The sequence below is a fragment of the Mobula birostris genome, chromosome 5, assembly GCF_030028105.1.
Source record: "Mobula birostris isolate sMobBir1 chromosome 5, sMobBir1.hap1, whole genome shotgun sequence".
NCBI lineage: Eukaryota > Metazoa > Chordata > Chondrichthyes > Myliobatiformes > Myliobatidae > Mobula > Mobula birostris.
In genome coordinates this window covers 34,654,179-34,680,815 of record NC_092374.1, presented here as the reverse complement: position 1 = coordinate 34,680,815, position 26,637 = coordinate 34,654,179, and the positions used below count along the sequence as shown (strand labels likewise).

The following is a 26,637-nucleotide window of genomic DNA, read 5'->3' as shown; positions in this document are numbered from 1 at the left end:
CGTGATTTGCCCTGCTCCAATTTAATTCTCTCCTGCAAGGTCCATGCTTATTCTATCTATAGCCATCTTAGAAGTGAGTTATGGTCACTGTTTCCTAACTGCTCACTCACTCAGGGTCAATCATCTGGCCCTGATTCTATGTTCTCTAAGAATGAACATTATAGGGGGAAAGGAGAATTAAAATAGAGAAAGATGAACAATCATGTTGCTAGCTCAATGTTTATTTAAAATGCAAGTTACACAATTGGCTTCACACTGCTATATGGTCAGAGCATTTATTTGTTTAAATTATGCATCCAAATGTATTTATTCCATTTATCAAAATCCCACTATCTGTGAATGTTAGACTTGGCTGAAAGTGTATGTTATAAATAGCTGTTAGAATAAGGAGGGCATAAATAAGTTAAAAAGGGAAAAGAATGCCTGCATTCATAAGAATGCAAGCTTTCATACACACACAATTTTGATAGGTTTTGATATTTTTACCATTAATGATGCTCTGCCCCCGTTCTCTAAAATTGTTATTCAGTATTCAGATTCCTATTGCTTGAAAATTGAAGACAATATGGTGGGATCACTTTCTTCCATTGATTTTTTAAAACTATTCCTTTTAATTTCTTTGAGCAGGGTACTACTACTCTGTGATCAACCTACCTGCTTTACATTTCAGCGGTAAAGTATTAGTTCAGATATCCAGAGAGGAGAATTGCATAAGAATCAAGTGTCAAAACTAATAAATATATAATAACAAAGCAGCGTTTGCACTGTACCTTTAATTCTGTTTTCATCTTTTCTACCCATCCCTTCAGATCTGCTGGACTATGTATATGTGTATTGTAGTAGCAAAGTGTGATTTGTACAAATATAATGCAACTGACTAATGGACCAGCAGAATTTTAAGTTGTTAACTAATAAATTATGCCGCATATGAAACCAAATAAATCTCTTTACAGAGTGTTACACTTGGTCTCACAATTGTATTCTATAAAATTAAAAAAGGCATTGTACTTCTAAAAGCCAACCAAAAATATTCTAAGAGTCTAATGACATGATGCAAACAATAGTAATGAAGACAGATTACAGATATTTAGCTGCCAAGGTCAATAACTGAAGTCTACCTTCACCACTAATCTAGCTCAAACTCATTTGGTAAAAGCAATTTTTCACTGATTTCAGAGGATATTATATTTTGTGTCTATGATACATCCGCAACAAAATAACTTTGTTTTCAGTATCTCTGATGCAGGTATACTATTCAATACTGAAGAACAAAATAGCATAATAATACTATACTTGTACAAATGAAGGGTTTTAATCTGGTACTTAATGAAGAGATAAAATGTAAGAAAAATCTAAAACCTTCCTTGAGTTTTGAAAATTATACTTCCAATTAAGCATGTCCATTATATAAATAAAAACACCATTGCAGAAAGAAACATCTCATAAATACTTTATTAATACAATACAAAAAAGACATTTAGCATAATTTTCTAAAACTGGAAAAATTTATAAGTGATTGAACCTAGTTTAAAATAAATTAAAGAAAGTCATAAAAAGACTGCATGGAATTGAGTCATGAAAACAAATCAGAATTTGGTTGTACAATAATCAACACGCACACTAGAGACACTAAGATACATTTCTTACAAAGCTCCATTGTCTTCTCCAAATATTTGTTAATAACAGAAAAAGAATCACTTCTATGAATGTGCAAGCTGAATCCTGAAAAATTCATTCAAGTTTCAGTTCCCGCGAATATAAGCTCTCCACCTGCACAAGTTAGTTACCATTTATTATCAAATATGAGAAATACTAGTTTCCTTTGCCACATCTCAGTTCCAGTCAAAAATACCCTGCAATTGGAATCCACTCAATGTATTTTCTACTCAGTATCTTTGAAACTTAATGGAGTGACAATTATTATCAATTTCAAATTCATATTTTCAGGGAGTCCAGAACCAGAAGGCACAGCGTCAGAATACAAAGATGTCCTTTTAAGACAGAGATGAGGAGGAATCTGTGGAATTCACTGCTACAGAGGGCTGTGGGGCCAAGTCATAGGGTAAATTTAAAGCAGAGTTCTTGATTAGCAAGGGTGTCCAAAGTTACAGGGAGAAAGCAGGAGAATGGGGTTGAGAGGGGTAATAAATCAGCCGTGGTGGAATAGTGGAACAGACCTGATGGGCCAAATGACCAAATTCTGCTCCTATGTCTTATGGTCTTATCACCACTGACAATATCACTGTCTTTCTCTCCATATGATGCTTGACTTATCATTCTCCATTGTTTATTTTGTCCAAACACATGCATACAACACCCACACTTGTTCACTCTCACTTATTTTCATATACTAGATGTCCCCAAAAAATTTAAACACTCTTCCTTATATAAACACACACATATATATCCCTCCATAGCCTCAACTTCCACTGTTTTCACATACTTGGTTCTCTTCCAGTCTCCTAACTTTAGCCTCTTGCAAATATTGTTCCCTAGTCTTTACTCTCAGTGAAGTTTTCAGTTTTCTCCAAAACCCTCTCTCCATGCTTTGCTATCCTTGAAAGGTACATCTTTGACCAAGCTTTCAGCGATCTCCTAACTCATTTAATCAGAACCTTGGCATCTGTTCCATTTTCTCTCAATGGGATGTTTGTCTATGTTGAAGATCCTATATAAATGCAAATTGTTGTTGATAGATTTAAATTGAGGAGTAAAGTAGTGTTTGGCATGAATGAGGAATCTGAATTTCTTTGTGATAGCTTTAGCAGGAGAGGTGCACGAGGTTCCACTTCAGGTCAGATACAGAGGCTGATGGTATTATCAGGTGAAAGCATAAGGATGGAGCTGGAGGAAGTGGCTATAGCTGCTCATTAAGAACAGCAAGGCATCACAGAATTGAAAGCAGCAGCAAGATTTTCATTGCTCCCACTCAAAGGCATCAAGAGTCAGGAAGATGATTAATGCAGAATTGAATTATCATATATGTGCTGGGATGATACTGAGTGCGGAGCATTGACTTAAATGAGAAACAGAGTGAGAGGAGGGAAAATGTCCTGGAATTCCAAAGTTACTATTCTCATATTAAAAATGAACCCATCAACTACAACACAGAGCTATGATGAAAAGGCTTCAAAGTCACTTTTTTATCATCTACTATATAGGTGATGACAAAGTGACTCATAGAACATCTACAGAACACAAAACATAGGCATAGGCCCTTCACCCACAGGCTCCTAGGCCCTTTGGCACATGACAGCCGTGCTTACCATGATGCCATATTAAACTAATCCCATCTTCTTGCACGTGGTCTACGTACCAACCATTCCCTGCCTATTCATGTGTCTTGTCTAAAAGCCTCTTAAATGTTGCTACTGTATCAGCATCTGCCCCCTCCCTTAGCAAAAGGATTTAAATGACCACTACTGTGTAAAAGTACATGCTCATAAATTTCCTTTAAACTTTCCCACTTTCACCTTAAAGCCATAACCCTTAGTTTTTGATATTTCCACCCTAGGAAAAAAGACATTTCCCTATCTGCACTTCTCATAAAAGGTCACCCCCTCAGCCTGAGGGTCCAGAAAAAAACAATCCAAGCCAGCCTCTCCTTATAACTACTACTCTTCAATCCAGGCAACATGCTGGTGAATCTCTTTTGCACCCTTTCCAAAGTCTTTATATCCTTCCTTCATGTAGTAACCAAAACTGCATACAAAATTCCATATGTAGCTCAACAAAATTTCATACGACTACAACATTACTTCCCAACTTTTTCACTCAATGCCCTAACAAATAAAGGCAAGTATGCCCTACGCCTTCTTTACTAGCCTATCTACTTGTGTTGCCGCTTTCAGGAATCTAAGGATTTGCACCCTGAGATCCCTCTGAATATCAATATTCCCAAGGATCCTGCCATTTATTGTATAATTTCCTCTTACATTTGTCCCAAGTGCAATACATCACATTTGCCTGAATTAAATTCTATCTGGCACTTCTCCACACCTATTTCCAACTGAGCAATATTTTGCTGTTAACCTTTGACAAACTTCCTCACTATCCACAATTTGTTCAAAAACTTTTATATATACATCATAAAGAGCAGAGATCACAGCACCAATTTCCACGGGTCATAGATCTACAGTCCAAATAAGCATTATAAGAAAGGTGGATGAGCTTAAAGCATGGATTGATACCTGGAGGTATGATGTGGTAGCTATTAGTGAAACGTGGTTACAGGTGGGGTGTGATTGGCAAATAAATATTCCTGGATTTAATTGTTTCAGGTGTGATAGAATCGGAGGGACAAGAGGGGGAGGTGTTGCATTGCTTGTCAGAGAAAATATTACAGCGCTGCTCTGGCAGAATAGATTAGAGGGCTCGTCTAGGGAGGCGATTTGGGTGGAATTGAGGAATGGGAAAGGTGTAGTAACACTTATGGAGGTGTATTATAGACCACTAAATGGGTAGCGAGAATTGGAGGAGCAAATTTGTAAGGAGATAGCAGGTATTTGTAGTAAGCACAAGGTTGTGATTGTGGGAGATTTTAATTTTCCACACATAGACTGGGAAGCCCATACTGTAAAAGGGCTGGATAGTGTGGAGTTTGTAAAATGTGTGCAGGATAGTTTTTTGCAGCAATACATAGAGGTACCAACTAGAGAAGGGGCAGTGTTGGATCTCCTGTTAGGGAATGAGATAGGTCAGGTGACAGAGGTTTGTGTTGGGGAGCACTTCAGGTCCAGTGATCACAATGCTATTAGTTTCAATATAACTATGGAGAAGGATAGGTCTGGACCCAGGGTGAAAGGAAAGGTTAAAAGTTTGAGAGAGCCATGGTTTTCAAGGGATATTGGAAACTTGGTTCGGAAAAAGAGAGATAGCTACAATAAATATAGGCAGCATGGAGTAAATGAGGTGCTCGAGGAATATAAAGAATGTAAAAAGAATCTTAAGAAAGAAATTAGAAAAGCTAAAAGAAGATATGAGGTTGCTTTGGCAAGTAAGGTGAAAATAAATCCTAAGGGTTTCTACAGTTATATTAACAGCAAAAGGATGGTGAGGGATAAAATTGGTCCCTTAGAGAATCAGAATGGACAGCTATGTGTGGAGCCAAAAGAGATGGGGGAGATTCTGAACAATTTCTTTTCTTCGATATTCACTAAGGAGAAGGATATTGAATTGTGTAAGATAAGGGAAACAGGTAGGGAAGTTATGAAAACTATGATGATTAAAGAAGAGGAAGTACTGGAGCTTTTAAGGAATATAAATGTGGATAAGTTTCCGGGTCCTGACAGGATATTCCCTAGGACCTTGAGGGAAGTTAGTGTGGAAATAGCAGGGGCTCAGACAGAAATATTTCAAATGTCATTAAAAATGGGGATAGTGCCGGAGGATTGGCATATTGCTCATGTTGTTCCATTGTTTAAAAAGGGTTCTAAGTGTAAACATAGCAATTATCAGCCTGTGAGTTTGACGTCAGTGGTGGGTAAATTGATGGAAAGTATTCTTAGAGATGGTATATATCATTATCTGGATAGACAGGGTCTGATTAGGAACAGTCGACATGGATTTGTGCATAGAAGGTCATGTTTGACGAATCTTATTGAATTTTTTGAAGAAGTTACTAGGAAAGTTGATGAGGGTAAAGCGGTGGATGTTGTCTATATGGACTTCAGTAAGGCCTTTGACAAGGTCCCACACGGAAGGTTGGTTAGGAAGGTTCAATCGTTAGGTATTAATATTGAAGTAGTAAAATGGATTCAGCAGTGGCTAGATGGGAGACGCCAGAGAGTGGTGGTGGATAACTGTTTGTCAGATTGGAGGCCGGTGACTAGTGGTGTACCTCAGGGGTCTGTACTGGGTCCAATGTTGTTTGTCATTTACATTAATGATCTGAATGATGGGGTGGTAAATTGGATGAGTAAGTATGCAGATGATACTAAGATAGGTGGAGTTGTGAACAATGAAGTAGGTTTTCAAAGCTTGCAGAGAGATTTAGGCCAGTTAGAAGAGTGGGCTGAAAGATGGCAGATAAAGTTTAAAGCTGATAAATGCGAGGTGTTACATTTTGGTAGGACTAATCAAAATAGGACATACATGGTAAATGGTAGGGCATTGAAGAATGCAGTAGAACAGAGGGATCTAGGAATAATGGTGCATAGTTCCCTGAAGGTGGAATCTCATGTGGATAGGGTGGTGAAGGCAGCTTTTGGTATGCTGGCCTTTATAAATCAGAGCATTGAGTATAGGAGTTGGGATGTAATGTTGAAATTGTACAAGGCATTGGTAAGGACAAATTTGGAGTATTGTGTACAGTTCTGGTCACCGAATGATAGGAAAGATGTCAACAAAATAGAGAGAATACAGAGAAGATTTACTAGAATGTTACCTGGGTTTCATCACCTAAGTTACAGAGAAAGGTTGAACAAGTTGGGTCTTTATTCTTTGGAACGTAGAAGGTTGAGGGGGAACTTGATAGAGGTATTTAAAATTATGAGGGGGATAGATAGAGTTGATGTGGATAGGCTTTTTCCATTGAGAGTGGGGGAGATTCAAACAAGAGGACATGACTTGAGAGTTAAAGGGCAAAAGTTGAGGGGTAACATGAGAGGGAACTTCTTTACTCAGAGAGTGGTAGCTGTGTGGAACGAGCTTGCAGCAGAAGTGGTTGAGGCAGGTTTGATGTTGTCGTTTAAAGTTAAATTGAACAGCTATATGGACAGGAAAGGAATGGAAGGTTATGGGCTGAGTGCAGGTCGGTGGGACTAGGTGAGAGTAAGAGTTCGGCACAGACTAGAAGAGCTGAGATGGCCTGTTTCCCTGCTGTAATTGTTATATGGTTATAAATAACACCCCTCCACCACTACACTCTCTCTTCTATAGGCAAGCCAATTCTGAATCCAATTTACCAAGTCACTGTAGGTCCCATCTGCCTCGATCTTCTGGATCAGACGATCATGATGGAATTTCGCAAATACTTTAATGAAGCCCATGTATACAACGTCCACTGTTCTCTGATTCACTTTTAGGGGGAAAATGTAGATTCTGGTTAATTGGACCAATGATTAACTGGGACAGCTGCTTATTTGGGAGGCCTCTTAAATAAACAAAAAACTAATCGAGAAAATAGCCAGAATTCCTTTCATTTATTTGGGACACTATGCTGCTTAATTGGGGCAGGAGACTGGTGCTGAGGAGTTTCTAACTAGCGTCAGTCACATGCATTTGTGTGGCCATAGGCCTGGGTCCCAGCTATGCCTGCTTTTTTGCCAGTTACATGGAACAGACTATGTTCCAAGCCTACACTGGTATCGCTGCCTAATTTTTCCTATACTACATTGACAACTGAATTGATGCTGCATCTGGCACCTATGAGGAGCTCTTCGACGTTGTCAGCTTTACCTTCAACTTCCACCTTGCCCTTAAATGTACCTGGTCCATTTCCAACATCTCCCTCCCCTTCTCAATCTCTCGAGACAGTTTATCTATGATGTCGATTATAAACCCAATGACTCTCACAGCTACCTGGACTATACCTCTTCCCACCCTGTTACTTGTATGTATGTATGTATGTATGTATGTATGTATGTATGTATGTAAGTAAGTAAGTAAGTAAGTAAGTAAGTAAATAAATAAATAAATAAATAAGTGCCATCCCAGCTCTCAATTCCTCCGTCTCCGCCACATCTGCTCTCAGGATAAGGCTTTTCGTTCCAGATCTAAGGAGATGTCCTCCTTCTTCAAAGAAAGGGGCTTCCCTTCCTCCACCTTCAACCACATCTCTTCTATTTTGCACGTCTGCCCTCACCCCATCCTCCCACCACCCCACCATAGATAAGGTTCCTCTTGTCCTTACCTACCATCGCAACAGCCTCCACATCCAGCACATAATTCTCCGTAACTTCAAACATCTCCAACAGGGTGTATTATGGTCTTATGAGATCCCACCACATCTTTCTCTTCTCTCCACAACCCCGCCCCCCCCACTCTCTACACAATTCCCTTGTCTATTCGTTCCTCCCCACAGATCTCCCTCCTGGCACATATCCTTATTACACCTGCCTCTACACCTCCTCCCTCAATACCATCCAGGGCCCCAAAAAGTCATTCCAGGTGAGGCAACACTTCACCTGTGAGTCTGTTGGGGTCACTTTCTGTATCTAATGCTCCCGGTGTGGCCTCTTGTATATTGGAGAGACAACTTCGCTGAACACCTACGCTCCATCTGCCAGAAAAAGTGGAATCTCCCAGTTGCACACATTTCAGTTTCACTTCCCATTTGATATGTCAGCCCATGGCCTCCTCTACTGTCATGATGAGGCCACATTCAGGTTGAAGAAGCAACACCTTATATTCTGTCTGGGTAGACTCCAACTTGTTAGCATGAACATCGATTTCTTAAACTTCTGGAAATGCCCCCTCCCCCCTTCACTCTCCCATTCCCATTTCTCTCTCTCACTTTATCTTCTTACCTCCCTATGGTGCTCCTCCCCCCCTTTCTTTCTTCCATGGCCTTCTGTCCTTTCCCATTCCCCCTTCTCACTGTATCTCTTTCATCAATCAACTTCCCAGCTCTTTACTTCACCCCTCTCCCTCTCACTTTCACCTATCACCTTGTGTTCCTCCCTCCCCTTTCCCCATCTTTTTATTCACTCATTTTTTCCCCCTCCCTAGTCCCGATGAAGAGTCTCGGCCTGAAACATCGACTGCATTCTTTTCCATAGATACTGCCTGGCCTGCTGAATTCCTCCAGCATTTTGTGCGTGTTGCTTGGATTTCCAGCATCTGCAGATTTTCTCTTGTTTGGAATTTTTAAATATTGTGTGAGCTTGAGTTCAAAAATCAGTGATTACTATCACTGATAGTTGCCAAGAAACAAACAGCAAGACAATTCAGAACTGTTTTGCTGTTGTGGTTTCAAGCATTCAGACTTAGAGATGCCGGAAACGACCAGGAGTAAAAATGAAATATTTTCACTATTTCAACAAGTTAGGAACTATGAAGAATTTAAAAGTATCGACAATCTTCTTGAATGTTACAGTGAAAATGAAGAATGAAGTAATACAGTTTTATAATACTGTAGTAGCATTGCTAATGTCCTAATTTGTTTTGTATTTCATTGAAATACATAAGCTGTTCCTCAATTAAATGGTAGTTTGTCTTTTTTTAAAAATACCTTTTTGACTATTTATTGCGCCACGGCATAGTGATTAGCGCATTGCTATTACAGCCTGGGGCATTCTGGAGTTTGGAGTTCAATTCCAGTGTTGTTCTGTAAGGAGTATCTGTATGTCCTCTCTGTGGAAGGCGTGTGTTTCCCCAGATCCTTGGTTTCCTCCCACAGTCCAAAGCCATACTGGGTAGGTTAAATGGTCATCGTAAATTGTCCAGTGAATAGGCTAGGTTTAAACGGGTTTGTCCGGGGTTGCTGAGGAGTGTGGCTCGAAGGACCGGAAAGGTCTACTCTGCGCTGTATCACTAAATAAAAAATGAATATTTCCATGAAACATCAGCTAATAGAGGAGGCCACTTAACTGAGCCAAAAAAGGGGTACTGAAGGTATAATTTGTCCAACTGTGCTGATCACCCCATCCTTGACTGAGCTGTTCCACCGTGAACACGATCTGTTATGAGTCAACATGATGCTTTCAGATCAGGTCATGAATAGCACATACCTCCGCCGCACCGCTCAGGTGTGTTTCTGGGGTACAGGGGCTAGCGACCCTTGTGCCTGTTTTGTGTTCTATCGCTGAGCAGCAGTGAACCATCTGATTGGCCTATCAGAGTTCTCTTTGGGAACTAGCTGACTTGATCAGCATTTCTGATCTGGCTATTGCTCACGATTGCACTTAATAAAAAAAAATGTACTGGTCCCCATGTGTCCCAATTAACCAGAATCCACTGTATATCCATATTAGTATCTTTAATATCATAAAATTACTAAGCAATGAGTAAAAGAGAACAGCTGGGGAGGTGGAGGGGTTGAGGGAGAAAATTGCCCTAGGCAGACAGAAGCACATCCAGCAATACAGAGATTGTGCAAGGGGCCAGATTTAAAAGCAGAGATTTCAGAAACGAAGAGATAGAGGAGATTACAGAGGCAGAGAAGGAGGAATAGAGAGATTTGAAAGTATTGGATGAGAAGCTTACAAGATACGTTTTGTAAAAGAGAGCTGACGAACCAGCAGTAAACATAAGGAACTCCAGATAGATAATACGACATTCTTGAACATTCTTTGCTGAAGCAATATTTATAAAGCGAGTTTGAGGTCTTTAAACCAATGTCCTTTTTCCCCCTAGAGAAGGAGTTTATGTTGAAGGTATCCTCATCAAAATTGTAACAAGGACAGGAAGTAATGATATGGTCCATTGTTTGATCCAGGTGACAGCGAGGAAGATTTGATTCGCCACTTACACATTAAGTTGGCACATTGCTCATGTCCTATTTGCATTCTGTTCTAAGCTGCCCATGTCCTTCGAGGCTGGTGAAACCTAGGGAACCTTGTTACTGGGCCTTGAATGAGCTCCTTAGGGGAAAAAAAATAATGTACCTGATACAACCTTCTGTCAGTGTATTCCAGGGTCAGATTTAACTTCATAGTTTCAGGGAAAAAAATGCATATTTCTATACTCAGTGAAAGAAACATGACTCAAAACATGATGCACCATTTTAAATTATGCCTAAAATAGGATAATACAACTCTGGATTTTAAACATCCTTATATTTAGGTAACCATGGTATTTAGGAACGAATCATAGGCAGATTGGTTTAGACGAAGTATTTTAGATTAGTAACCAACAACTAAAAGTTTAAAGTTAATATGAATCCAGACAACAAAATAAGTTAATTTTCAGTTGATGATGCGAATACCACAAACAAAAGTCAAAACCAACATATAGCTTCTGCTGTTAAGGCAATGGAATATTTGCATATTCAGGACAAGACAGAACTAAATATGTCAGTGTGTGGGATTTTAGAAAAATTACTGATACGCCGTAAAAGGTTCTGGAAGGAGCGTTGCTAGCATACAACACAATGTTAGTTACTAAAAAGGATCATTGAGTAGACAGGATCACTTTGCATCAAAAGAACTCACAGTGACACAATATCTTAGTGTGATAATATATCTTCAGGTGTAAGTGCACCATTCACCATATCAAACAAAACCTGACAGCAGGCCACATAAGAGAGATATTAATGTGGATGACAGGCAGGTACTGAGAAGCAACTTAATGGAGAAAAGGGACACCAAGAGGTTTAGGCAGAGAACTACAGAGCTGAAGTTCTGGTCAGTTATGGTGCAGCAATTAAAATTTAAGACATGCAAGATAAAATGGAAAGATAAGAATATTTTTAAGAAAAAACAAACTGCCCAATAAAAGGCAGTAAAAGTAAATTATGAATCATTTAAGATTTGTAATTTGTACTTGGAACAGCTATTGGCCATTTCTAGTTACACGGCGTTTCTTTTTACTGTACAAAATGCTTCACTCTTGGGGCAGACAGCATTTCGGGCATCATCTTGAACTCCTGCATCATTTAAAATCTGATTTGGCAAAAACATGCCAAAGGTTTGAATTTCTCCTTCCCAATTTGCAACAAATGCTCATTGGTTGGTTCACTTTGCCAGCTCAACAGTCAGAAATAAACTATGTACGCAACTGAAGTCACATGTAGACCTATCTTGCCAGACAAGGCCATTTTCTTCAACCAAATATATTATTAACCAGTGAGAAATTTAATGATAATTCATTGGTGTTTTTTTCTTCTGCTGGGAGACTGAAATGACCAAAGAAAAGAGAGTGCAAGTATACAACAGAATCTGTTCTACCCTTTGGCTTACAGATCCAGTAGTCTAACCACTATACTACAACATTCAAGTCTGAAGTCTATCTTTGTGTGGGAAGGTGTCAGGGGTAATGAAGATGGAGAGGAAGAAGAAAGCAACAAAACAAATATCTTACTTGAATTTGCATCTTATGACATTGGTCTATATAACATTTGTCCGATTTACCCTGTTATTTTCACTAGTAACTCAACCATTGTTGCATAGCTTACACAAGGTATAAGCAACACTTTCCCTACAGAATGTTTTCAGAAGTAAAATATTAATCTTTGAGAAGACACTGAATATATAATATACCGAAAGCAATAATTAAGGTACCTACAGATTTTTTAAATTTATTTTTTCTTATTGTCTTTGCTAATCAGCTGCACCACATATTTTAAAGATGGATCATTAAAACAAGAAGCTATATGTTACAAAATAAATCCCCTAACAGCCTAGATACATGACTGTATTAGTAATCTTACTCAACAAAATTAAGGTTGAAAAAGGCATGATATCTGCCCACATACTCTTCACTTGATTATAGATCACTCTACAACGTTCTGGCTGTCAGGTGTCTTTCAGGGTGGGGAGGATATCACTATGTGGCATGATATGAAAAAGAATGTTCCTTTCTGTGAAGTCAAATATACTTCTAAAACGAAAATAGAAGAAAACATGCAGATACTGGAAATCCAGAATAAAAAGGGAAAATGATGGAAGCAGTTGGCAGGTTAGGCAGCATCTGTGGGGAAAGAGTTAACGTTTCAGGTCAAAGACTCTTCATCGGAACTGGAAAACGCTGAACTTCTCCATTTGTAACAAAATGTCTTCCATCTGAAATATTAACCCAATTTCTCTTCCTACAGATGCCGCCTGACTTGCTGCTTCTATTATTTTCCTCTTTGATTTCAAGCCCATAACTGAACCGAGGGGGACAAGAATTGTTTCCGCTTGGTGCTTGTACTGTGACTACATAACTCTTAGTTTTAAATTCTATTCTGCAGAGAACAGTAACTATTAAATTGCCTTAACCAACAGTGAAACCTTATGGGAAAATCCATTTTTAGCTTTATCTTTGTCTTTGTCAGGTAGGCATTTATTTATAAAATATTCCACTCAAGTAGTAAAAAAGCATTTAGGGTGCAATTCCTTTCCTACTACCCCAAGCCATCAACCAGACATAGTATCTCCCATACTACTTCTTACATGCTCACCATTTAAACTACAGTTTGTTCCGCTATCAAGCTTTAGAAATATTTACCAATGGGAATTCACTTAGCGCCTTCTCTGCAATAGTTGTCCTTTACTGGACTAAACTACCTTTGTCAAAGCAATATCAAAGTGAGTCAGAAATCCTGAACATACAGAAATTTCACATGCTGAAATTAATGTACATGCAGCTATTGCACTCAAGAATACCAACAATGGAAAAGAACAAAACCTTATATTGTGGGCACCTATCAGCAACACACAATCACTATGGTCTGTGAGATGGGAAATTATATAAATTGGTCTGCTTACAGCAGCCTGAAAATGTTTTAGAATTGTTTTAACATTTCACAAATGTTAATGAACAACAGGAACCTCCACTAAAAATGGAGAGAGCTAGAATCAATGCCAATGTTCCTGCACAATTTAGAATCAATCTTTTGGCGGGGGGGGGGGGTTCTTTGTGTAAAAAAAGTTCAAACCAACAAAAAAAAACTGTAACAGGAATAGTAGATGCTTTTCACTGAGTATTTAATTACCACTTCCAACATCTTGAAAATTTATAAGCTTTATCTTTAAACTGCAGAGAGAAGAATTTGATTGATTTAACAGTAAATGGGTTTACCAAACCTGATTTCTGTAATTTCAATATTTGGATATTATTTACTTAGTGCCTTTGAAGCTGTCAGGGGTTCAATAACTGACCAACTTTAAAACTCTTATTTGTCTGTGCATCTGATCACTTGTCTGATTTATTAGTATTTGCATACTTTAGATTTGTTATGAATACAAAACAAAGCAGTTTTCAAATACAACATAAAATCAAGAAGCAAACTCAGAAACTCACCTGCTTTTTAACCAGATATTGATCATTTCCCTCAACTTTCATCCTTTCAACTTTTTCTTCCTGTTCCTTGGCTTCCATTTCATACATTCGTTTTTCCTTTGCCAGCCTGTGTGAAACAATTATGAGATCTTCAGATACACAAAATTAAAACCTGCTCATTTCTAAGTATGTAAACTCAAAGTTCAGCTTATTCAGTATTTAAAAATACTGGAGTATCATTCATGTCATGACATCACTCGGATATTTGGAATTTCTTTTCTCCTGTAGAATATCACATTGCAAAGACAAACCTACTTATTGGTGCTAACACCATTTGTCAATGCACATAAATTTGTTTGACTGACGTGAAAAAAATAGTCCATCTTTTCCTAAGGTTGTCGTTTTTACACAGACTCCATAAATCCAGCTATTTGTAATCCAGCTGCATGCTCATTAGCTGCGATCCGTGGCGCATTCAGCTCCTTTCTGCTCATTCCACTAATCTCCTGTCTTTACTCCATTTATTTGCCACTTTTGCTGCTGCTGCTCTACAAAATACAACGCTGCCCCTTCTAAGATTAATTGATCATCAATTTAGTCCTAATTTGGATCAAGTCAGGTGGTAAATGGACCACTTTTGCTTGATTGTTAGTGAAATGTGTGCAAGTACATTGATAAATTTTGATTATTTGTCAATTACCACCAAATGAACTAAATCTATTGAATAAATTCCTGCCTGATTGCCATAATAGAGTTTGAAAATATTGCTATTGATAATGATTCCCATTAATAGTTTCTTCCGGCTGCTGTTGCCTGGTTGTCGGCAAGACAACAAAGAATTCATTTTTCATAACATCAACTGCATGTGCCTGAGCAATTCTTCATTAATCAGTTACATTATGGGGCCGCTCCTCAGTAATGTGTGTTGCTTTGCTCAGAAAGCTTAAAACACTTTGTCATATTTTATGTCAATTACTAGTAATTTTAATATCCTTCCATCAAAGCATCTTGTAATGGTTAGCATATGCTGCAGAAAGAATTTTAAGCTTCTTTGAGATCACTTGACTTACAGTTATGCTTATGTTTGGTCATGCTATGTTGGGAGCACAGAAATATAAATCAACATCCAGCTAATGAAAAGCCCGTGGCCTTAATTTGTATCCAGTAGGCTAAGTCATTTATAGGAAGGGTGGAGCTGAACTTATTTCCAATGAATCTGCTCGTGCATTTTCCCTAAAGTTAATGGAAATGCAGCTCTCTGGAAAATGGGAAAAAGAATTAGACTCGACACACACTCAACTGCTTTAATACTGTATTTTTGAGCCATGTAGCTAGTGCCAGTTCAAATGACAAACCTAAATTACTGTTGTCATTTTATTAAGAGCATTCACTGCATCTGGCACTGACTCAAATGTGCAAAATTGCAGAAAAACCATGCGCAGTATTTCCAATGGCCAAAAACAGCAGGAAGCAAGAGCAGTGCTTAATTTTATTTTGTGCTATGACTGCAAGTCTTGCACAAGACCACAAATGTATTGGGGTTCTGCACTTTGCATGGTGCCCAAACTGTACTTTCAAAGTGAACTGCTGCACTATTATTGACTTCAATGTACACCAAATCTTCTATTGTTGGGTGTAACTTCTGAGAGTGAACGGTCAGATAACAAATCACACAATATACTGTGTGTATTATCTCAGAGAGATCATGCTAAAGTGCAACAGAAAGACCAAGAGAGAGAGAAAATAAGTACCTTAATATGCCAAAATACCTCAAAGGAAATGGAAAACTGGACTGGAGGCCTATCTACGTGTGTGAGTGGGTGGATGGCTGGGAGGATGGTGTTGTGACTGTGATCAAAGTCACTAAAGGGACACCGAAGCTGGTGATATGGTCTTTATTCATCACAACAAGCAGGCTTTCTCGTGGAGGCTCACAAACCCAAAGTATATCACATTTTTATATCCTGAAGATCAAAGGTAACAGTAGGTAATTTAATACAATTTCAGTAGTTCCCAATGGCATTGTTTACCCTTCAATATTTTGGGTTGACAAATGGTTCCTTTGAGGTACATAGTGACAGTGGAAGGACATTGTAATCGATAAGATACCTCCGAAGGTTCAGATGCCTTTGCTGATAGAAATTATAATTAACACAAATATTCTAAAAACTTCTGACGACAGAGAGTCAAATGAAACCCATAGTTGCCTGGATTCATGCAGGTCAACACAACCCCATTGTCTTAACGTTTGGCTGTTGCATAGGCAAATGTCCATAGTCACTATTTTGCAAACCATATCTCTTACAGACAGTATTATTTATTTGCAAAGGTGTGTTTTGAACTTCAATTTACAATAAAAACTGAAGACTGGTTCTTGTTTGAATTAATATCTGCTATAGTCACATAACTCCAGAATATTCCCTAACAGTTGGAAAGGTGCTCGTCTTACTGTTATTGCTCTGTTTTGTTGCTGGCACTAGAACATGTGACGAAGCTTGCAAGCTACGCCCAGGACATCCTTGGGTTTTCTCATTTGCTAATGCAAACAATGGATTTCACTGTATGTTTTAATGTACATGTGATAAATAAATTACTATGATTCTGAAGAGGAGGGTCCTGGGAGAACCCATGAAGGTAAGGAGATTAAGGCAGCATGGTAAAGAATTTTTAAAAAGCATGGAGATCAGGCAGGAACAGTATAAATCACTAGGACAGAAGCTGATTAGCTTCCACTAAGGAGTAGAACGTATTCATGTGTGATTTCTTCTAACTGAACACTAGATACCATGCCAATTTGATCGAGGAAGGATTTGATCCAATGGCGAGAAGTTATACTCACTCTCCCATGGATCTTGCCCACACACACCTTTCCTCAGCTCCTCTCCCTCACCAACCTTCTGCCTCTGCCCTATTCTCAACTGTCTCTCCTATCACGACTCCCTTGTTTGCCCTTCCTCTCAGCTCTCTCTCTCTCCCACTTCGCTAATCTTTTTTCCCCTGTTATCCCATTCTTTCTTCCTTCACCTCAAAATTCCCTACACAGGAAAGTTATGCACATTGGGTAAGGTTCTCAAATTATGCAAGTCTGCTTTATGTTAGTGATTCTCAACAAGTTGGCAAAAACTCTGTAGGCATCTGAAGAAAACAAAAGAAGAACTTTTTTGAAATACCCACTTAGCCAAATATCCACATAGGTTGTTGATTTTTATTATTTTCATTTAAATATCATCCTTCTCAATTTCAGAGGATCGAGAAGCATCATAAAACCATTGAAAATGCCTTTAAAGTGTAGTTATTATTGTTTGTAAGAAAAAGCAGTAGCTAATCTTGGCAGAGTAATTCCCCACAAATGGAAAATTAATAATGACTAGGTAAATAGTACATATATAAATAACTTGCCCAACGCCAAATATAAATCCTGTGTTCGTTGAAAGATAAATCCTGTTTGCTTTGGTGCCTTGGGATCATTGACATTTCCCCCCCGAGGCAGCAGATGTGATCATAACCCAAAAAAGCAATATTCTCTTAGTCATCCCTGATATGTCAGGAAAAAAAATTGTGCATTTGTATTCCTGGTTAGGAGCATGAACCTACAACCTCAAGTCTCAGATAAGAGTGCTACCAACCGAGCTATGACACAAAAATGAGCAACGTAAAATTATTTATTTTTATGGATCAAAATACAATAAGCATCTTAAATTTTATAATGTTCAGCTTTATTTAATGAAATGATGTTGAAAAGCAGGTTGAAAAGCAAAAATGTTAGTAATTTAAAAATTAGAATAGGTTTGGATCTCCAAATATTCTGCCATAGAAACTGGAAAGCTAGTGCACATTAAATTGAAAGACTACAGTACTCTGACATGAAGATGAATTTATAGTATAAATTTTCCCAACCAGCTTACATTATGAATGTGACTGTAAATCATAATTACAAATTATTTCATTACAATTATGAATGTTTAATGATAAAACGTGACAAAACTGTGTAACTGTACTGGACTTTTAATATACTAAAGAACAGTTAAAACAAGTTAACTGTTAAACTAAAAGTCAATTGTGTACATCATGAACAGGGATCATCCCAATTCAACACTTCTGTCTTATCAGCAAACGTGTCCTATAACAGTATCACGGAGAAATACATCATGGAACCAAGCCCTTTATCCCACTGAGTCTACACCAACCATCGATATCAATCCTATATTGATCTTTTTTTGATTCCCTCCCCACTTTTGCATCAACTACCCCCAGATTCTATTACTCACGCTTATACAATTTTCAGTGGCAAGTTAAAGGATTAATAGGACTGAATATTGCACAGGAAGAACTTTAATTTCTACATATTGATTATAAATAAACTACCAAACTGAAGCACATTAAATGGCAGTTTAGAGCAGTTCTTTAATCCTATGAAGTAACTGCTATTAAGTGGAGCGATTTTTTTTAGTTATGATATTTTTGTAACTCATGAACAACATCCATGAATCCAGACAAAGCAAACAACCACTAATCATCATTATGGTCTATTAAGCAGATAGAACAAAGTTAACTTAGAAGTGTAAACAACAGGAATTCTGCAGATGCTGGAAATTCAAGCAACACACATCAAAGTTGCTGGTGAACGCAGCAGGCCAGGCAGCATCTCTAGGAAGAGGCGCAGTCGACGTTTCAGGCCGAGACCCTGCTGAGATACTGCCTGGCCTGCTGCGTTCACCAGCAACTTTGATGAGTGTAACTTAGAAGTATATTGTGTAACTCTCTAATTTGCAAAGAAAAGTCCTGTTAAACCAGACTAATGGCATATTTTCATAGCATGTAACCACCACTATCAAATCTAGTATTCATGGCTTACTTTTAATTACACCAATAATATGGTGGAGAACCAGGTTATTAAGTTGTTGCAGTCTATGTAGAGAATGAACTCCTTCGATCTGTTAGTGGGAAGTACACAAATTTCCTTTGGTAAACTCAGTGTTTATATTTTCCATGACAGTGCTTGACTTGTGGAGGAACTTGGGAGTATTATTATTCCCTTGTACCTGTTGTTTTTGACTTTCTGGACATGCTGTTTTTGACTTTCTGGACATATAGAGGCCTCAAGACTGAGAAGTAGTGTTGAAGCCATGACAAGTTGCTACATAGCACCTTACAAACTATATACAGTATAACCACAACGTGAGATCAGTGGTGGCAGTGAATTTTAAGCAATGAGAGAACAGGGTGCCAATAATTAGGCTACCAAACTATTTCTATCATGGCATGGTGATGAGCTCTTAAAAATTGTTGGCCCTTCTTCTACAAAAACAAGCTGTTGCTTCTGGTGAGTGAATATGAATTTTTTAAAAAAGCATTGGGCAAGTGGGGCCAGTCAGTATTTTAGATAGGCTTGAGATTGTTTGGTCTAATAGGCAATTGGCAAGGGCCAATAAAAATAAAATAGTTTTAAGTGAAGCAGCTACTGTTAGATTGGGACAGGGTTAGAGTGCAGAAATTGAGGCTTTGACGAGAAGAGGCAGAGGGGGACTAAGTTAACCTTCTGGTAAGTTTCTTTTTTAATGCACAGTGGGAACAAGAAAGACAGAGAAATGCTCCTCTTTCAGGATGTGGAAAGACAGGGAGACCTCCCTGTGCCCCTGACAATTTCATCTGCAAGAAGTGCATCCAACTGCAGCTTCTTACAGATCGCATTAGGGTACTGGAGCTGGATAAACTCCAGATCATTCAGGAGACTGAGGGATTGATTGACATGTAATATAGGGAGGTAGCTACACCTATACTGAAGAACACATGTAACTGAGTGACTACCAGGAGAGCGAAAGGAGTTAGGCAGCCAGGGTACTCCCATGGCTTTTCCCCTCAATAAGAATATTCTTTTAGATACGGTTTGGGGGTGGGAGGGGTAATGATCTAGGAAAGCCACAGCAGTCAGATCTCTGGCACTGAGTCTGACTCTGTGACTTAGAAGAGAAGGGGTTAGAAGAGACGAGCAGTAGTGAGAGGTGATTCAGTGATTAGGGAACAGGCAGGAGGTTCTGTGGATGAGAATGAAATTCCCGGATGCATGTTGTCTCCCAGGTACCAGTGTCAGGGTTGGACAGTCCATAACATTTGTAAGGGACAGGGTAAGCGGTCAGATGTCGTGGTCCACATTGGTACCCATGACATATGCAGGAAGAGTCATGAGGTCCTACAGAGTAAATTCAAGGAGTTAGGTAATAATGTAAAGGACAGGACCTCCAGGGTGGTGATCTCAGGATTGTTAACTCTGCCACATGCTAGTGAGGCTAGAAATAGGAAGATAATACAGTTTAATACATGGCCAAGGAGATTTATGCAAGAGGGAGGGCTTCAGATTTTTGAATCATGGGGCTCTCTTCCAGGGAGAGTGGGACCTATACAAACAGGGCACCCATATCCTTGTGGGAAGGATTGCCAGTGCTCCAAGTGCCAGAGCACCAGCACAGATAGTGGAGTCATTGTGGGATAAGGGCAAAGAGTCTGATGACCCTGATGAAGGGCCTCAGTCCGAAATGTCAACAGTTTACTTTTTTCCATAGTTGCTGCCTGGCCTGCTGAGTTCCTCCAGCATTTTGTGTATGTTGCTTGGATTGCCAGCATCTGCATGTAATGCCCTGGTTCACACTTTTACTGTTATGCTGTAGGTATTGGTTTACATTTTTACTGTTACGCTGTAGGTATTTCATTTAGGAGTTCTGTAAGAGCAATTTGTTCTGCTTTCAGCCTGTTTGGTTATTGCCAAACAGGGATGATGATGATAAGGGATGATGAGGAATGTGCGCCATCTAATTTGAATGGTGGAGCTGGGGGGAGGTTTTCTGGTAAGGGACACCAAGGTTGGGCTTGGGGCCTTTGTTTGGCAGGAGAAGAAGAGAGAAGACACTGGAGAGAACAGATCCTAGGACTCGACCAGGAACTGGACTGTGATTCGAGGAAACCAGTGGCCGAAATCAAATGAGGATCGGTGAATACAGTGAAACACTGAGCTCTAACTCGTGCATATTTGACTGTTCAATTAAAATGTGCCTTTTTCTTTACTAACTCTTTAGTTAAAATTCAAAAATATAATTCCTTTAATCATATGCCGGGTAGAGTCTGTTATTTCGTGGCACTAATTTATAACAGAGTAGCAAATTACACAGGTTTGCAGGTGGGAGAGCCGTCTCAATCTCATGAGTATGGCGGAACCAGAGAGTGTCTTTCCTAGACTCACGCTGCCAAGGAAACCAGGTTTCATGCAAATTTTCTTATGTTTGTGAGATAAGATGTAAAGCTTATGTACAAAGACAGGAACCAAAAGGTTGAGCATGGTGGGAATAATGTTTTGATTTGTGTCCATTTCGATACAAGCAGTATTGTAGTCCAGACAGATGAGCTTAGAGCATGGATCTTCACAAAAAATTATGATATTGTAGCCATTAGTGAGACTTGGCAGGACTAGCAGATCAATGTTCTGGGGTTCCATTTGTTTTTAGACATGGCAGAGGAGAAGGTATTAAAGGGGTATTGCTAGTCAGGGAAAATGTCATAATAGTGCTCAGACAGGCCAAACTGGAGGGCTCACCTATTGAAGCTATGTGAGTGGAACTGATGAAAAAGAAAGGGATGGCCATGTTAATGGCATTATATTATAGACCACCCAATAGTCAATGGATTTAGAGGGCAAATTTGTAGAGTGATAGCAGACAGTTGCAAGAAAAATAAAGTTGTGATAGCATGTGATGTTTACTTTCCACATGTTGGCTGGGATTCCATACTGTAAAATGACTGGATGGCATAAAGTTTGTCAAATTATTTAGGAAAGTTTCTTTAATCAATATCTAGAGGTCACAACTAGAGAAAGTGTGATAGTGGATCTCCTTTTCTGAGAACAAAACAGGACAGGTGACAGGAGTGTGTGTAGAGGAACGCTTTGGATCTAGTGATCACAATTCCATTAGTTTCAGGATAACTATGGAGAAGAATAGGATTGATCTTTGGGTTGGATTTTAAATTAGAGAAAGGTCAATTATGATTGCATCAGAAAGGACCTGGCAGATGTTGATTGTGAAAAGTTGTTTTCTGGATGCTTGGTTAGTGACAGGCCTTCAAAAGTGAAATATTGAGAGGACAGAGCTGGAATACTCATGATAGAAGGCAAGGCTAACAGGTATAGGGAACCTTGGTTAAGGAGGAGGAAGAGGTACATACCAAGTATAGGTAGCAAGAAACAAATCAGATGCTTAAGGAGTACAAGAAATAAAAGAAAAATACTAAAGAGCCGTGGGTGAGGTACCAGAGGACATGAGGATGGCTGATATTGTTCCGTTGCTCAAGAAAGTCTCTAAGCATAAGCCAAGAAATTATAGGCTAGTGAGCCTGACGTCAGTAATAGGCAAATTATAGGAAAGCAATCTAAGGGACAGTATACATTGTATTTGGATGGGCAGGGCCTGATTGGGCACAGTCAATGTGGCTTCATGTGTGGTAGATCGTATATAATTTTGAGGAGATTACCAGTAAAGCTAATGAAGGAAAGACAGTGGACATTGTCAAGTTCCTGGTAAAATCCATGCAGCCAAAGTCCTGAATGGGAGGTTGGTCAAGAAGAGTTAGTCACTTGGAATTCAGGATGAAGTAGTAAATTGGACTAGATGTTGGCTTAGTGGGAGAAGCCAGAGAGTGGTAATGAATGGCTGCCTTTCTGACTGGAGGTCTGTGACTAATGGAGTGGTGCAGGGATTAGTGCTGGGTCTGTTGTTGATTGTCATCCATATCAATGATTTCGATGACAATGTGGTGAACTTGATCAGCAAGTTTGCAGACGACACCAAGATTGGAAATGAAATGGACAGTGAGGAAGGCTGTCAAAGCTTGCAGTGGGATCTGAACCAGCTGGAAAAGTGAGCTGAAAAATGGCAGATTAAATTTAATGCAGACAAGTGTGAGCTGTTGCACCTTGGGAGGACAAAGCAGAGTAGGACTTACACAATGAATTGTAGGGCATTGATGAGTATGGTAGAACAAAGGGATCTGGGAAAACAGATCCATAATTCCACTGAAGTGACAATACAGGTAGATAGGGTTGTAAAGTGAGCTTTTGGTTCACTGGCTTTCATAAATGAAAGTTTTGAGTTTAGGAGCAGGAATGTGATGTTGAAGTTGTACAAGACTTTGATGAGGCTGAATTTTGAGTATTGTGTACAATTCTGGTCATCTACAGTGCCCGTAAAAAGTATTCACCCCCCTTTGGAAGTTTTCATGTTTTACAACATTGAATCAGTGGGTTTAATTTGCCTTTTTGATCAACAGATAAAGACTCTTTTGTGTCTATGTGAAAACAGATGTCTACAGTGTGATCCAAATTAATTATAAATATAAAACACAAAATAAGTGTTTGCTTAAGAAATCACCCCCTTTAATATGACAAACTAAATCATCACTGGTGCAGCCAATTGGTTTTAGAAGTCACATAGCTAGTTAAATGAAGATCTGTTTTTGGAGATCTGTGTGCCTGGGGACCCGGGATCCTTACGATCTCCAGGCAGAGTTTTAAAAAAAGTGACGTAACGGACTTTTAACATCGTAAACCATGAGTTGTTTGTTATCTCTCCTGCTCGTTGGAAAATGGAGTCACCTCTTTCTCCCTTATTGGGGAGAGAGAGCCTGCAGCATGTCAAATTATCGGGTGAACAATGTAGTCTTCGGGGTAACTGCAAGTCTGTGTCTTTACTATTGTTTTGCTGGCGCTTGAGTGCTGGTAGCGGGTGCGCTTTATTTTTGCCAGTGGGGGGGAGGGGGATTGTTGCTTGCTGCTGCTTACGCGCAGGAGGGAGGGGAGCTGGGGGGGGGGGACTTTGGGGTTCTAACATTTAACTGTCATTCATTCTTTGGGGCACTTCTCTGTTTTTTGTGGATAGTTGCGAAGGAAAAGTCTTTCAGGATGTATATTATATACATTTCTCTGACATTAAATTGTATCTTTGAACCTTTGAGACCTGCGTGCAATCAAAGTATTTCAATTGAGTATAGTAAAAATACACCTGTATCAGGAAGGTCCAACTGATGGTGAGTCAGTATCCTGGCAAATACTACATCATGAAGACAAAAAAAACACTCCAAGCAACTTCGCGAAGAGGTTATTAAAAAGCACAAGTCAAGAGATCAATACAAGAAAATTTCCAAGTCACTGAATATCCCTTGGAGTACAGTGAACTCAATCAAGAAATGGAGAGAATATGGCACAACTCTAAATCTGCCGTCCTCAAAGGCTGAGTGACTGTGCAAGAAGGGACTAGCAAGGGAGGCCACCAAGAGACCAATTACAACTCTGGAGGAGGTTCAAGCTTCATTGGCTGAGATGGGAGAGACTGCACATACAACAACTGTTGCTCAGGTGTCTCACCAGTCACAGCTTTATGGGAGAGTGGCAAAGAGAAAAATCACTGTCGAAAAAAACTCACATGAAATCTTGGCTAGTTTGCCAGAAAGCATTTGGGAAAGTCTGAAGTCAGCTGGAAGAAGGTTCCATGGCCTGATGAAACCAAAATTCAGTTTTTTGGCCATCATATTAAATGCTGTTTGGGGTAACCCAAACACTGCATATCATCAAAAACACACCATCCCTACTGTGAAGCATGGTGGCAACTGCATTTTACTGTGGGAATGCTTCACTGCAGCAGGCCCTGGAGGGCTTGTGAAGGTAGAGGGTAAAATAATTGCAGCAAAATACAGGGAATTTCTAGAGGAAAACCTGATGCAGTCAACAACAGAACTGCAACTCTGGAGAAAATTTGTTTTTCAGCAAGTCAAAGACCCCAAGCATAAAGCTAAAGCTACACAGGAATAGCTTAAAAACAACAAAGTTAATGTCCTGGGGTGGCCAAGTCAGAGTTCAGACCTCAATCCAATTGATAATTTGTAGCTAGATTTGAAGAGGGCAGTTCACTCACGATCCCCATGCAATCTGACAGAGCTTGAGCAGTTTTATAAAGAAGAATGGGAAAAAATTGCAGTGTCAAGGTGTGCAAAGGTGATAGAGACCTGTCCACACACTCAAGGCTATAACTGCTGCCAAAGGTACATCTACTAAATACTGACTTGAAGGAGGTGAACACTTATGCAATCATTATGTGTTTTATATTTGTAATTAACTTAGATCACTTCGCAGAGATCTGTTTTCACTTTGACACAAGAGTCTTTTTCTGTTGATCAGTGTCAAAAAAAAAAGCCAAATTAAATCCACTGTGATTCAATTTTGTAAAACAATGTACAGGTGTCCCCCACTTTACGAACGTTCGCTTTACGCCACTTCGCTTTTACAAAAGACCTACCTGTTTTCACTAACCGAAAGAGGATTTTCGCTTTTACGAAAAAAGACGCCCGCTTTAAACTGGTGTTTACCCCAAGACTACCATGACCGTGAAGCCTTGCGCGGGCAGGTGTGTGCGCATGCGTGTACGTGCGCATGCGTGTACGTGCCGATTTTTTTTTTCTACAAATCGGTTTTGGCTGAATCTTCCCAATTCTGTTAAGTGAAACTACACAGTACATACATTATTTCTACTTTATATAGGCTATGTATTTATCATATCATTCCTGATTTTACTATATGTTAAGTGTTATTTTAGGTTTTATGTTTATGATTTGGTAGGTTTTTTTTGGGTCTGGGAATGCTCAAAAATTTTTCTCATATAAGTTAATGGTAATTACTTCTTCACTTTACGCCATTTCGGCTTACGAAAGGTTTCATAGGAACGCTCTACCTTCAGATAGCTGGGGAAAGCTGTAACATGGAAACTTCCAAGCGGGGTGAATACTTTTTATAGACACTATATCTATGTGAAAGATACCAGTAAGACTGAAAGAGTACAGAGAAAAATTATAAACACGAGAAAATCTGCAGATGCTGGAAATCCAAGCAACACACACAAAATGCTGGAGGAGCTCAGCAGGCCAGGCAGCATCTATGGACAAGAGTACAGTTGACATTTTGGGCCGAGACACTTCAGCAGGACTAGAGAAAAAAAGATAAGGAAGAGAGTTATAAGGTGGGGGGAGGGGAAGAAAACACTAGGTGAAACTAGGGAGGGTGAGGGGTCAAATAAAGTGCTGGGAAATTGATTGATGAAAGAGATACAGGGCTGAAGAAGCAGGAATCTAATAGGAAAGGACAAAAGGCCATGCAAGAAAGAAAAGAGGGCAGAAGCACCAGAGAGAGGAAATGAACAGACAAGGAGATAAAGTGAAAGAGGGAAAAGGGGATGGGCATTATCAGAAATATGAAAAATCGATGTTCATGCCATCAGGTTAGAGGCTACCCAGACAGAACATGAGATGTTGTTCCCCCATCCTGAGTGTGGCTTCATCGTGATAGTACAGAAGGCCATGGATAGACGTATTGGAATGGGAATGGGAAGTGGAATTAAAATGGGTGGCTACTGACAGATCCATCTTTCTCTGGCAGACGGAGCATAAGTGCTCAGCGAAGCAGTCTCCCAATCTATGTTGGGTCTCACATATAGGAGGCCACACCGGGAGCACAGGACACAGTATATCATCCCAACAGACTCACCAGTGAATGTCACCTCACCTGGGGCCCTGAATAGTAGTGAGGGAGGTAGTGTAGGGAGGTAGTGTAGAGGGAGGTGTAGCACCTGTTCTGCTTGCAAGGATAAGTGCCAGGAGGAAGATCAGCGGGGAGGGACAAATGGACAAAGGAGTTGCGTAGGGAGCAAACCCTGCAGAAAGCAGAAAGTGGGGCGGGGGGGCGGT

The 26,637-nt window shown here is 39.5% G+C and overlaps 1 protein-coding gene across 1 annotated transcript in view; it reads right to left on the bottom strand.

Moving 5' to 3' along the window:
* tbca (tubulin cofactor a) overlaps window positions 1-26,637 on the bottom strand; it is an 83,124-nt gene that overhangs the window by 23,750 nt on the left and 32,737 nt on the right. Inside the window, exon 2 of the mRNA XM_072257145.1 lies at window positions 13,885-13,990. Coding sequence (XP_072113246.1) covers window positions 13,885-13,990 — 106 coding nt within the window. The remainder of the gene's footprint in view (window positions 1-13,884; window positions 13,991-26,637) is intronic.